The sequence below is a fragment of the Coffea arabica genome, chromosome 5e (assembly GCF_036785885.1).
Source record: "Coffea arabica cultivar ET-39 chromosome 5e, Coffea Arabica ET-39 HiFi, whole genome shotgun sequence".
Lineage (NCBI taxonomy): Eukaryota > Viridiplantae > Streptophyta > Magnoliopsida > Gentianales > Rubiaceae > Coffea > Coffea arabica.
The window spans coordinates 38614856-38629870 of NC_092318.1; the positions used below are offsets into that span (position 1 = coordinate 38614856).

At 33.1% G+C, this 15015-nt stretch overlaps 1 protein-coding gene across 1 annotated transcript; it reads left to right on the forward strand.

Moving 5' to 3' along the window:
- The first annotated feature begins 3479 nt into the window (after positions 1–3479).
- Positions 3480–12915, forward strand: LOC113689330 (pyrophosphate--fructose 6-phosphate 1-phosphotransferase subunit beta). The gene is made up of 16 exons (XM_027207119.2): positions 3480–3757; positions 4497–4661; positions 4803–4924; positions 5250–5303; positions 5406–5512; positions 5594–5699; positions 5982–6045; positions 8960–9048; positions 10447–10578; positions 10799–10969; positions 11057–11172; positions 11319–11430; positions 11603–11687; positions 12072–12116; positions 12243–12311; positions 12581–12915. The coding sequence occupies exons 1-16, from the start codon at positions 3616–3618 to the stop codon at positions 12655–12657; spliced, it is 1656 nt and encodes a 551-aa protein (XP_027062920.2). The 5' UTR covers positions 3480–3615; the 3' UTR covers positions 12658–12915.
- The last annotated feature ends 2100 nt before the right edge of the window (positions 12916–15015 follow it).

Consider the following 15015-nt stretch of genomic DNA (forward strand, 5'->3'; position numbering starts at 1 on the left):
AGTTCTTTCAAGAGTGTTATATTCTTGGCTCACTGGAAGAAGTGAATTTACTAAAACTGCATCATATAATCATCTTTACGGGAAATATGCGACTCACATTTTGCAGTTCAAACTTTTGCGTCACTTTGAAATGATGCATTTGCGTTCTCACATAAATAAAACACACTAATATGGTCCCCAAACTGTAATTCCGATCAACTTTTCCAGTTCCTTTTTTTTTTCCTTGAAAACCAGCAGAGAAACCTACACGTGATAAATTTTAAAGGGACTTAATGGTAAATTCACTAATTTTTATTTAATTAGTCTAGATGATAAAGTTAATTTTCATGATTATTTAATTTGAACTCGATTCAATAAAAGTTTGTTTATACTAGGTTTAAGAAGTAAAAAATTCAAGTTCGAATGAAATTTCAAACTCGTCAAAATAATCAAATAAGTTTGAACACAAGAATGTTTGACTTGTTTAGCACCATTTATACCCCTAGATATTGCTATGTGACTTCTTTTTTCTTTTTTCTTTTTCTGGAAATGAAATTTTGCTTATTTGCTTTTTTGTTCCTGTTTTAATTAGACACGTCAACGGGTAAAATGTGAGTTGGATTCCTTAGATATAAACCCAAATCCACTAAGTTTATTTATACCCAAACTCAAACCTAGAGTGTTATGGGTTTAAAACTAAACACTCGGATCCAAGCCCTTATGGGTTAGGTTCCAAGTGGATACTTGTAGGCATTTTATAATGTGCAATTATAAACTAAAATTTTAAAAATAATATTAAAATGAATTTTAAAAATAATATATGTATAATCCAATTATCAGTTTCAAGTAGTAAAATTAACATTCAACAATGTTTCTTGCAAGAAATATGTGAACTAAAAATATGAAAATATTATTAACTTACTATATTTTCTTGAAATATCAGCAACTACTTATGATTCAAAGCTAAGTTCGGGTTTGAATTTGGTCCTGAATTATATGAATCCAGATCCTATTCGGACTCATGATTCTTTAACAAGGAAGATAGGATCTGAATTTAAATTTCTAAATCTAGATTTATAAAAAAAAATGATGGGTCTCGGTTGAGTCTGAGTAAGACTCGACCATTAACATCCCTAGTTTCAATTCTTATGTTTTTGAAATTCATGGGTATTACAACTTCCAATTCTTATGTTAATTTTCATGGTCAATTAGTTTGATTTTATGTTTTGGTTCCCAATAAATATAGGAAAATGTTATTTACACTCCCTTTTTTTATTATTTGCATTCCCACTATCATTTTTATTATATAGTTTTCATTTATTAGATTATATGATATAACGAATAGTGGGAGTGCAAATAACATTTCCCTAAATATATTTGATCTTTTATTTGAAGCCCATCTTGTGCAGCTTTCTCAGCAGGAGTATTCTGCAAAACAAGTTGAAACGTCCTTCGTTGGTTGTTAGGCTGAGAATCTGATGATTAAGGTAAGCAATGTTTTGTCGCGGATGGTTTTTAGAAAGGGTAAATTATTCATTACCCCCTTGTGATTTTATATAATGCCAGATGACCCCCAAAAATTTTAAAATAGCCACATAACCCTCCTATAGTTTTTATATAAAATGACAAATAGACGGAATGTACAATTAGTTATGGTGTTTATACCAAACGCACTTTAAAAGCTCATGTGATAAAATTTTAACATTCATGTAATCCTCTTATGATTTGTATAAATACCTACTTTATCCCCTGTGATTTTTAGATTTATTCACGTAATCTCTCGATACTTTTATATAAGATGGTTAAATCGTCAATTAATTTAGTATTTAAGTAAGGGCATTATTGGTATTTCAACTAACAACGTTACATAAACTATTTTCCATCATGTTTCCACTTTACATAAAATCATAGGGGGTGAAGTGGATATTTTAAAACATTAAAGGGTCATGTAGTAATAGATGAAATCATAGGGGGGTTGTGTGTAATTTACCCTTTTCGAAATCCTGTAGCTTAAATTTACTTGAATATATTTTCCGAACTGAAGCTTGAACTTTGTATTCTTTTAATGGATTTTTGTCCTTGTATAAGTAATCTTTGGTAGTTTCTTGATGATTCTCTATTCAAATTGACAGATTCGCTTTGAATATGCTAATTTTGAATTGAGTAAATTCTGAACATTTTTAGAATATTTTGAGAAGGATTTGAAACTTTTAGCCAGAAGAATTCCTAATTTTGAATATCTGTGTTTTGCACCTACATGCCAAACATAAGCATGTAAAAAAAGGCAGTAGGGTTTCTTTGATATTAATGTGTATTCATAATGCTTTCTCAAAATAGAATGTGGATTTTTAATGTTCTTCTTGTTTTGTAAAAATTTCATTTAACAAGCTATATTTTCTATTATAATTAAAAAAGGGTTAATAATACTTTGTCCCGAAAATGTATAAGGGAGTCATAGTTTGCCATCCTCAATTTCAAAGATATACATTTCCCTTTCTTCTCCCATGCACCCATACGGCCATACCAGACTTATGTCGCCATTGCTCTTTTAGTTTTCTAGCACAATGAATCTTCTATCCCAAATTGTGTTCCACTATCTATCTCGCTTTTTATTATATTGTCATTTCCCCTTCATAAACATCATATTTTAAGTTTTATTTGCTTCCTTAAGTTCAAATAACTATTAACATAGTAAAAAAATAAAATATAATAGTCTAAAACAAACAATAGTAAAAAATAAAATATAACAGTCTGAAACAAACAATATATAATAGAAAAATAAAAATTACAGTAGAAAATACATAAATATATCATTTTTCTATGTATTTTTACTTTTAAGTCTATTGATTTTTTTGTATTACCACATTAATAGTTATTGGAACATAAGAAAACAAAAAAAAATTAAAATATGGTATTATTAAAGCAGAAATGACAATATAATAAAAGGTGAGACAAAGAATGTAACAAGAAGTGGGACACAAGATCCGTTTCATCTTTTTGGATTGAATTATCAATTTTATGAAACTAGGATAGGTTTTATAAAAATTAAAGTAACCCACTATGAATTTTAGGAACCAAATAAAGAATTTGGATATAGTTAAAGAGTACAAATGTAATTAATCCTACCAAGAAAAATAACACTATCTTGTAGGTTCAATCCTACCAAGAAAAATAGCACTATCTTGTAGGTTCCTTTATCTCTAATACTAAACATCAGTCTAAATCTTCTATTTTATCACCATTGAAATACTTGTTGGAAATTAAATTAAAGAAGAAATATCTTTTACCCACAAGATGTGAATTTTTTCTTATAAAGTTTGCTAAAATGGAAAATCTAGAATTTGACTAAAGGACCTATTCATAAACAATAGAAAGCTATATAGCAAAGAAGTGAAGACTTCATAAAATATAGGACCAAACCTCAATTTAACCCCACATTCAACCAACTCTCAAACTTCCAAGCCTTCTCTGCTAAAAAAACTCACAATTCTTCACACAACCCTCCCCAGTCTTCAACTTCAACCTCTCTCTCTCTCTCTCTTCCAGGATCCCACCACCAAGAACACACACAAAAAGCACACACAAAGTACATTCAAAAAGAGATATATAGATTACTTATCAATAACAATCAGCAAAATGTCGAATCCAGGACGTTTAGCTTCGTTTTACAGCGAGCTACAAGCCAGCCGTCTTGATGTAGGCCTTCCCTTGCCTTCAGTTCTCAAGAATTCTTTCAATGTCGTTGATGGACCCCCGAGTTCTGCCGCCGGAAATCCAGGTGGGTTTTTGTTATTTTCGTTGATCTTGACGTTAATTGCAAAACCCATGTCGATAATATATTCTGATTTATTAGTTTCATGCATGAAAATAGAAGAAAGAAAGATTTGTACGTAAAAATCGTGTAGAAAAATGCTTAGTCTGAAATTTCTAGTATCTTGGTTGATTGTGGATTGAGGTTTTCATGTAGATGAGATTTCATAGTGAAAATTTAAGGAAAATGAATTATTATGGCAAGAAATAGGCGTTGGAGACTCGAATTTTCATGACTTCTTGATTAGTGAGCATTGGTTTTTGTGTTTTTAGGTTGGTGGAAATATGTGAAAGTTTCTTTTCAGTCACAAATTTCATTGTTCAAATGGGAACCTGGCATCTAGAGTGGCTTTACTCTCTTGGGATCATGATGATTTATATGTATATATGTGTGGAAGATAATAATAACAACACGAGTGTCAATTGACAAATATGAGTCTTGATTTGTTGTTTATTTTACATGGTATTCAGGATACTAATAAATATGGTGAGTTGGGGAATCAGAAGAAGATGATTGACAAAAAAGAAGGATTCCTTAACCATAGAGTTTTTAATAGGGAAGTAAATAATCGGACATAGACTATTGATTAACTTAATTTACATGTAACAAGTGTTTCCCATGGCTTTCATGAATGTTGGGCTTATATTGAGAAAATAAAATGCTACGAGGACAACGAAAGAATTATATTATCTTGTTTATGCTGCAGATGAAATTGCAAAACTCTTTCCAAACTTGTTTGGACAGCCATCAGCCATGCTTGTCCCTGGTGATTCATCTGGGGCTCTTTCATCGAACCAGAGCTTGAAGATTGGTGTAGTGCTGTCTGGAGGACAGGCTCCTGGGGGACATAATGTTATTTGTGGAATTTTTGGTAATACTTTTATCTTCTAATTGATGTTACAGCTATTAATTGTTGCTAGTGTAATATTATTATCATCATCGATCAGCTAAAGGTTAGATACTACGTATTGAGGATGTCAGCTCAGAGTCATTTTTCATGATATGATTGCAGACTATTTGCAGGAAAGAACAAAAGGTAGCACACTTTATGGTTTCAGGGGTGGTCCAGCAGGGATTATGAACTGCAAATACGTGGAGTTGACAACAGACTTCATTTATCCTTACAGAAATCAAGTAAGATGTTTTATCATGATGTACTGCTTCTTGAAGAGAGGGGTGTCATTAGGCTAATATTCATGTCTCCTTATGAGACTGACATCACTCTTGAAACAACTAACACTTTTATGCTACAAAAATCGCATCGCGGACATCTATTTGGAAATCACACACTGTACTCCAAGACTAATTGGTGCAGATGCCACATACTGAAGTTCTTTTTGTGTTCATAAAAGTTTTTTCCTTATTTTAATGGATTTTAATGGACATGTTTCTAAGCAAGAGAATTGGAGTTTGGCTATTCTTCTGGATTTTGAGTTCTCTGTCTAATGTTTTTGGCCAGGGTGGATTTGATATGATCTGCAGCGGGAGAGACAAGATTGAAACCCCTGAACAGGTTAATTTTCTTGTTTATGGAAATATCGATTCACATATATAGTGGTTCACCATCTTGGCAAGTTGTAGGTTTATAGTAACTCAGATTATGTGTAACTTTCAGTTCAAGCAAGCTGAAGAAACAGCACAGAAGCTTAATTTGGACGGTCTTGTAGTTATTGGAGGAGATGACTCTAACACAAATGCTTGTCTGCTTGCTGAAAACTTCAGGTTTGTAATTTTGTTGTTTGATGAGTTTTGCAGCTCCACTTATTCTTTATAGCTTTTTTTAAATTCATTTGTCTTCTGAAGGGCCAAAAATTTGAAAACTCGGGTAATTGGATGCCCAAAGACCATTGATGGTGACTTGAAATGCAAAGAAGTTCCAACAAGTTTTGGATTTGACACTGCTTGCAAGGTTATCCCTTTTCTATTAGTTCAATCAAATTATATAATGTAGCTTGATTTCCTGCAGCATAAATTTGTCATAGAAGCATGTATCATCTAGTTGACAGGGAATTTTTTATTTCTGCAAAAAGAAGTAACATTGTCATGCAAAGCAGCTACTGTAAAACTTGATCATTTTATAATGCTGATACAAGTATCATTGTCTGCTCTCTGACACCAATTTGATTTTTGCTCAATTGAGCTTGACAACTAAATTCTAGTATTTAGCAGTTTCTTTTTCTTTTGTACACAGGTATATGCAGAAATGATTGGAAATGTTATGATAGATGCACGCTCAACAGGGAAATACTATCATTGTGAGTATATTAATTGTGGTTAGCTAAAACAATCCAAAAACTTGTGATCTGAAGCAGTTCAAAATACATTAATTAAATGTGACTCCTTTAAATAATGTACTGACAATCATGTGTTATTTTTGAAGAGTTTTAAAGTTGCATTAATACACGTTCAGGCACTTGTTGGGCATAATGAAAAATGTTGTGCTTTTCTCTAACTAGTGACAAGCAGGCCTGAGAACACTTCATTGGAGAAAATAAAAATTTATATCATAAGACATCTATTAGGAATGATAGCAAAGACAAAAAGATGTCATCATACCAATGGAATCATCAAAATTCAAGAGAGTGGAAGAAATTTAAAAAGAAATCTATTAAAGCCATCAAAGTCTAACTGTTATCTACAAAGTGAATACTGTTAACTTTTACGACAACTTTGGTTATCTCCAGATTAAAACTCCTAGGACTTTCTTGGAGTTATCTCCTTTTCTAATTTCAAAGGGTAAAAAAGTTTTAATAACATAAAATGTGCTGATCTTGTGATTTTACCTATTTTGCACCAGAGCTTTGAACATCCTTCACAGTTCAACTTTTTAATTTACAATTCTAAATTCTAAAGGAGAGTAATCCAGATACTTTGGTGATTGTTAGTATAAGCTACATATCTTATTGCTTCCAAACATGCACATACATGTCTTGCCATACCATGAAATTACATGTTTGAGTTCTCTGCACATTATGTTCATGTTGCTTGTCTGCATCTGTGCCCCTTGGATTTGGTCTCTCTTTTCTCTGAGCCTTTCTTTAATTTAGTAACAAATTTTTCCTTTCATAAAATATGCTTGAGTAAAAAATATTTACAACTGTAAAAGCAAAGAGAAGCACACCTCACTTGGGGAAAAATCCTACTGAGGATAAATGAGATTTACTGATAAAACAAGTACAATTTGGCTAAGAATGAATTTTTCTTCTTTTAAAACAAAAAATGGTTGAATTGTTAGACAATGGCACTCTATTGTATCCAATCTTGATGGTACTCTAGTTTATGTGCATGTGCTTCAGTGTATAGAGATCTTCTCGACAGCATGACCAGTTGATATTTCATAGAGCCAGAAATCTTGTATTTCTCAAATCAGATATCTTCAAACTGCTACCCTTGGACACCCATATTATCACCTTTAAAGATTCTGAGGTTCCACTAGCATGGAGAAAAGATAACACCTTCTACAGATGTTACACTACGCCAAGTGTATGATTGACAGAAAAATTGACATATCAAAATCCAGAAATCAGTCCAACAACATTATCCATAACGTTAGAAGGAATAAATTTCCACATAACAGTCTATGACTATCAAAGGCAGAAATTTTTCTTTGAAGCCATGGACAATGTATCAAAAAGCACCTGGTTTGAAACACCAACTTAAGAAAACCAAATCCATTAGAAAGATTTTCAGAACTCATATTTCATGTTGATGTTTGACTTCTACACTTCGATATCGTTTGAAAATTATTTGCTTCTAATTTTCTTAGAGTTTTTATGATGATTAGCACTTACTGTACTTTGATCCAGCAATGCTCTCTATCCAGCTGGTTACATCTTGTTGATTTGGCTGTCATACCTTAGTAGTTGACAGTTCGTTTACTTCATTTAAGGCTTTAATCCCTGTTAAATCCTACTGTGTTCTTTCGGCAATGCAATAGGACTTGCTTCATTGACTAACGATGAGTTAGCAATGCATCCAAAAGCTTCTGGTAGAATAACACTTTTCCAGAAGAATTTCTTGAAGATTAAAATGTCCAACCAACATCAAAAGAAACCAAGGTCAAATACAGGGTAAAATGCAGTAACTTTTAAAGAAAGCAAAGAAATGGTATTGCCTACCTACGAATCAGTTGAACAAACCTTTATGTTTTAACCTAAGGCTAGATTGCTAGGCTCAACCTTAAGAAAGCTTCTAATAGCTCTAGGATATCTTATTAACTGTATGTAAATTTTATAGACTTGTTCAGGCTTTCCTACTTTGACCAGGATTTATCTCTCTTATGGGAAAGATGAGATTACAATACTAATAGTAGTCCTAATTGTAAACAGATTTCTAATTTGACTATAAGACAGGACATGAAAATAATGTTGCTGCAAGAAATTCTAGGATACCAAAATTACCTAGTGACTACTACAAATGAACTGTCCTACCTCCTGCATGGTCTTCTTGTCCATGCTGTGCGTAACTGAAGCTTTTGGTAAATTCTGGATCCTTAGTTTCTTGAGCTCTTTATGATCAGCTGCTTTAGCTAGGAAACATGGACAATTGCAGATGACAAGCGACTGCTTGAACAGGCTTGTCCTTCTTTGGATATTTCGATATTTTGATCAAATTAAAACCGCTAAAATTCACATGTTAACCATGTTTTAACAACTTATTAGATTCTAAAGAAGAAAAAGTAAAGGATCGCGAGCAAAAACATGACACAGATATCTATCTACTTTACCATAAAGACAAAAGTAAATAGAGCTAGAGACAATGTACAGTTTAGATAATAATCCTATTGTCCGTGTGACAAAAGTGAATAAAGCTGAAGACAATGTAAGTTTAGATAATAATCCTATTGTCCCTGTAGAGTATCTTGATCATGCAAATGTCAACATTAGGGTAAATTGCACTTACAATTATTTTATGCTTGATTATTATATAGGATAGACAAAGGCACACTTATGCAGCTATTGATATGGATTTTTTTAAGTCACATGTAAGTAATGCTTTATTATGTGCATTTGGAAAACATTTATTAAACTATTCAGAAGATAGTGTGCCTGTGCTAATTTCATGTCGTTGTTTCTTACAGAAGATGGTTTAAGATTAATAGGTTCTGATGATGGTATTGTTGTGACCTCTCACTAATATTGCTTTTCCTCTTCTGACTGTATTGTCTAGTTGTGAGACTTATGGGTCGTGCTGCTTCACACATTGCTCTGGAATGCGCTTTGCAGACTCACCCAAATATTACTATTATTGGTGAAGAGGTAATTAAATACTTAGTCATCCAGATTTATCGTTTATATCTAGATCTAATGCTAGTACTACACTGTGTACAAGTTAAAAGGGGCAAATATAATGGATAGAGCCAGGAAACCCAACTATGCAACCCAAGGAAAAAACTGAAACCATGAAGCTCATTTGGATTATGACTTTCAGACCAAGAATGTTCAAAACTATGAATATCATGGTTTTAACTAGAACAAAAATTTCAATTGAACCAAGAAAGGTTCCACAAAAACCATCGTTCTTTGGCTGCTCATTCCTGGAAATTAACTTCAATGCTGTTAATTTACTGCAATGAACTTATGTGATCAATGGAAAGAAACTACAATTTTCACCCATGAAACAAGTTTCCAGTAAAAATTTAGTTATGTTCGCCCTGATTGAATAGATGTATGACAAAATATTAATGATACTGAAGATTTGATTGGTGATGTTTTATATCGATTTGGCCTTATTGTTACTTCCTAATCATTTTGGAGGACAGCAAATAGGCAGTGCGTATCACTTTCCTCTTTCCATATGGATAACCAAAGGGGAAGAAAAATAGGCCAGGAAGGGGCCATGGATCCACTAATATGAAAATCTCCATGAATTCTGAGTTGTATGGGGGAATGTATACATTAATTTCAGACTATGTGGTCAAGAAAATTTTTTGGCTCGGAAATAAGGTGCATGTAGAGTATGTCACTAACTTGACCATTTTAGTGCTATGGTTCTTACTCAAATGGCTCATATTACGAATTCATTTGGCCTAGAAATGCTTTGTTACACCTATGCATAGCAATCAATGTGAAATCATGTCAGTAAAACCTCTAGGATCGTTCTCAAGATGTGCTCTCTCTCTCTCTCTCTCTCTACACACACATAAGAAGTGATTTTAGTGCTCTGAGCTGTTTTCAATCAAGTACATTGGTGAACTTGCTGCAGGATGCAGCTTGGTCTCTTGCTTCGGCTCATTTCATCTGTACTAGTTGTTTAACAAATTCTCTTTGCTAATGAGTTTCTAACAAATTTTCACACTATGAAATGACTGGATATACAATCAGTTATAGACTCTTCATATATCTTTATTTGTTTACATTAAGCTATTAATTAGGTGGATTAGCATGTTTCTACTTCAACTGAAGCTACATGGTATGTATTAAATTTCGTGAGATATATTCCAAGAATATTTTATGGATATATTCTTTTTCTTTCAATTTCAAGTGGTCCATATTTTCTTTTTATGTCATTTGTTTAGAGAATTTAGCTGTAATATATTGCAACATTAGTGTAAGTGCATTTAATGACTGAAAATTTAGAACGTTATTGGATGTCAAGAATATTAAGTGTACTATAGCTGTCAACAATGTCACAAACAATGATCTGGAATGCTACAGGTTGCAGCCAAGAAATTAACACTGAAGAATGTCACAGATTACATAACAGATGTTATCTGCAAACGTGCAGAACTCGGCTTCAACTATGGAGTAATTCTTGTACCAGAAGGCCTTATTGATTTCATTCCAGAGGTTACAACTACATCACAGATGTCTCATGTCTTATTTTTTTCATTTCATTTCAATTGTTTCATTTACCTTTTTTCCTTTTCTGTTTATTTGTATTGGAATTTTCTCATATCTTTATAAAATGTTTAATATCCCTTTTTTCTTCTTTTAATTTACATTGTCTATCTTAGAAAGACTGGATATTGTGGTACCCTGCTACTGACTCAGGATTCTGCATTCTCAGGTGCAGCAGCTGATTGCAGAGCTTAATGAAATTCTAGCTCATGATGTTGTTGATGAAGAAGGAAACTGGAAAAAGAAACTCAGGAGCCAATCACACCAGCTATTTGAGTTTCTTCCACAAGCAATTCAAGAGCAACTTTTACTTGAAAGAGATCCTCATGGAAATGTGCAGGTACTCTTTATTCTACTCTTTTGCAGTTCTGGGTTTCTTTACTAGTCACTTTGCATTTATGATTTAAGAGTTTCCATTAATTTCTAGGTTGCCAAAATTGAAACTGAAAAGATGCTTATCCAAATGGTGGAAGCTGAATTGGAGAACAGGAGGAGTAAGGGGTTGTACAATAAAGAGTTCAAGGGGCAGCATCATTTTTTTGGGTAACATAGTATAGCTTGGGCTATTGTATTTCTTTTAAAACATTCATGGACAACAGACATGGAAATTTCTCATCTACTTCATCCTTTAATATTGCCTTAAACTCATGAATGTTACTGATTTGTCATTGACATGCCTTGATTTGCAGTTATGAGGGAAGATGTGGTTTACCTTCAAACTTTGACTCAAATTACTGCTATGCATTGGGTTACGCTGCCGGAGTGCTTCTTCATTCTGGAAAAACTGGCCTGATTTCCTCAGTTTGTGTTTGAATTGCCCCCTTTTTTTTGGTTTACAGTTTCATGAATACAAACTTTCTCGAATGTCCAAGTGTTACGCTTTGTTTATTTTGATGATTTCTTTTTGAAAATCAAAGATCACATAACAAATTTTTCTAAACAATTTGTCTAAACATTACTGTCAAATATGCAGGTGGGCAACTTAGGGGCTCCAGTTGAAAAATGGACTGTTGGTGGAACAGCACTAACTTCTCTTATGGATGTGGAAAGGAGACATGGTATACTCTTCCTTTATTTCTTTTTGCAATTTTGAATGCCACTTCTCATTAAGTAATGAGTTTCACAAAACTTTCCTGGAAGTTTAAACAAGTTTGTGTTATGTTCTCCAAAAATTGATAAGATTACATAATGATATGTACTCACACTCGCCCATGTCTCACAAAGATTTTTGTCTGAGACTGTAGTAGAATCTATAGCTTTCAGTTGGAATCTTTGACAGCATTGTTGATATCCTATGTAGATACATTTTCGGTCGGATGACATAACTAATGCCAAACTGACAAACTTTTTTGTTATGTCTTAACATCGAATACAAGTTTATGTATCACCTGGTAACTTTTCAACATAGATTTTCCTAAGATGTTATTGTGTTCCTTTTGCAGGGAAGTTCAAACCTGTCATTAAGAAGGCGATGGTGGAACTTCAAGGTATACTTCTAGTAATTGATCCATGTGCTTTTAATTGCATGACATTTGAAGACATCGGCACTGTTGGTTCAATTTTAAGTTGATCTCTGAAATGACCATATTAAATATAAAACTCCAAACCTGCAGGTGCTCCATTCAAGAAGTTTGAATCCTTGCGAGATGATTGGGCCCTGAAGAATCGATACTTCAGTCCAGGTATAGCATGTGTATGGCTCTTACAATCTTATGATACCTAAAACTTCTGTTAGCTACTTCATTACTTTTTCCCAGAAAACCCCTTCCAATGAATCACGTTAAAAAGTGGACAGGATTGGTAAAACAATCTTGCTGCTGAAATCTGACAGTAACTTAAAATAGGAGAATGCAACTGTCTGTACAAATGTTGCACGAAATCTGCATGAACATGCAAATACTATGTCCCGAAGTAATCTGAGGCTTTTCTTTCTGATTAAACATCTATACAGGTCCACTTCAGTTTACAGGAAAGACAGCAAACGAAACCAATTACACGCTTATGTTGGAGCTTGGGGCGCAGGCTTAGCCCTATTGGCTTGAGCTGGTTCTACTTGTGATGACACATTTCAACAGAACTGAACTCATTCTTCAAATATAGATTTTAAGTAGGACGAATATAGTCAGACATTATAGGATCTGTTATGATTCATGAAAAACAAGAATATCATGATAGCTTGTTAACTGCAACGCTGGGAGATTGTTTGCAGGTTTTTTTTCCCTTTCACAATTTTGACGGTCACTTATTCATTTATATCCAAAATCTTGGCATCAATTGTTTATGGTTCACGCATACTTTAATGTTTTTACTCTCCATATTGGTTTTCTAGCTTTTACACTGTCGTGGGTAGCGAAAGCGGCTGCACTGCCTGCTACTATTTTTCTAGACTGCTGATTACAAGCTTGGCTTCATACATTCGAATAAGTCAGTGTTCTCTGTTCTCTAAAAAAGTGATAAGATTACATAATGATATGTACTCTAATGTTTGGGTGTAAGACTTCACCCGATTGTATATTCACCAACTGCTAGTGCTTTATTCACCTACTCCATCCAGAAACTATACATCTCACTATGAATTTTGTCTGTTGCAATTTGCAACTGACCATGAATTTTGTGTATTGCAATTTGTAACTGGAGAGTTTCCATTTGCATATTACATGGTTGGGGAAAAAAAATTCAGACTAGGAAATTACTAGGCAAATCCAACAGACTAGGAAATTACTAGGCAAATCCAACTTCTTCTCTTTGTTCTTATAATCCATGTAATCTACTGGAAAGAAATCTACATCCATACCGACCATCTAGTGAGAAAAAGACGTTTTTTGCAGCTAAGAACAATAAAGATTTACAGGTGAGCAAATTGCACTCTCAAACTACAAAGTAGAAAATGTCGACTTGGTTGAAGGCTTAGCCATGTAAAAAACTAAAACGAAGAACAAGCAACCAAATATCACCAACAGGAAACAAGAACATTAGGAAAACCACCAACAGGAGGAAAACCATGTATATATACTATACAATAGACACGCGTTTAAAGATGGTTCACCTCCTCAGTTTAAAGAAATTCTACGTTTGTGTCTATCATATAAGCATGTTGTGTTTTTAAAGTCAACGATCCCATAATTGTGTCCATTGCATTGGTACATTGTATTTTCAAAATCAACTTTTTGTAGGTGAAATCAATACTTTGATACTATCATTTGGTGCCCATTTGGGGTTGTGGTGAAAAGTACTTCACCAATAGACTTTGATGAAAGTATTTATTAAGTATTTAAATACTTTTAAGTATTGGATACATAATTCAATAATTGTTTATTGTGTTGGATAATATGTAATTTAAAAATTTTTAATTATATTTATCTCTTTATTTAGTTCACAATATAGAATATAATTAAATTTAATATTTCATTTTTTTAACGACAAAAGCTATTCTGAAAAAACCAAATTTGAACTTAGTACTAAGAATACTTTTAACATCAAAATTTCAATACCTAATTTTATGAAATGACGTTTATTAAATGCTTCAAAAGTACTTTTAACACCCAAAAGTGTTTTTTTTTTTTTTTTTATCAAAGGTAACGCAACTTACATTTTGGGGATTGGGGAACACAAAGGGAAGAAATGAAGAGAAGATGTGCAACTTTTATCCATTAAAAAGGTTTTTCTTAAGACTCCAAACTTCTTATAAAGTTTTTTCCCCTTCTCTATGAGGAACTTTGATAAAAGAAGACAAATTTTCTTTTCTATTTCGTTTCTTGTAACTCAGCAGATCTGCAGCCCATACTAGTTAGTTTATTAATTTTAGTACATAGGATTATTATTAATATTATTTTTAGGTGCCTTATAGAAAAAACGCATTAACATTATGCCCTATACAGAAAATGCATTAACCTATCTCTTCCCTTCTTTTCACCGCCGTCTCTAATTCTCCTAGCCCAAACAGGAGATCTCAAACGGAAGACAATTGCTTGCATCCATGGCAACCGATGGCCACAAGGCCCACAATGACATTGTACATAACCATTTAAACTTTCTCTATCTCTCTCTCTTTTTTTTTTTTTGGGCCTTTGAAACGAGATATCATATCGTAATATCACAAATTATTAGTTCTCATGTTGGCAAAACTCTCATTTTCTTCCTACCTACCCCTTAGAATGCATATTTTGATGTTGTAAAGGCTTATATTTGAAGATCTAAATTGATGAATCCTTAATTTTGGCGAATGACAAGCCATAATGATGATTTGAACTAATATCTTCTCATAAGAAAATTACTAGGAGCAGATCCAAACTCAACAAAGAACGAAAGAAGGGAAAAGCTTGAATGCAACTTATGGCTTAGGATCGAATGCAGTTTCGAACACTGATTAGAAGGATCGGATGTCCA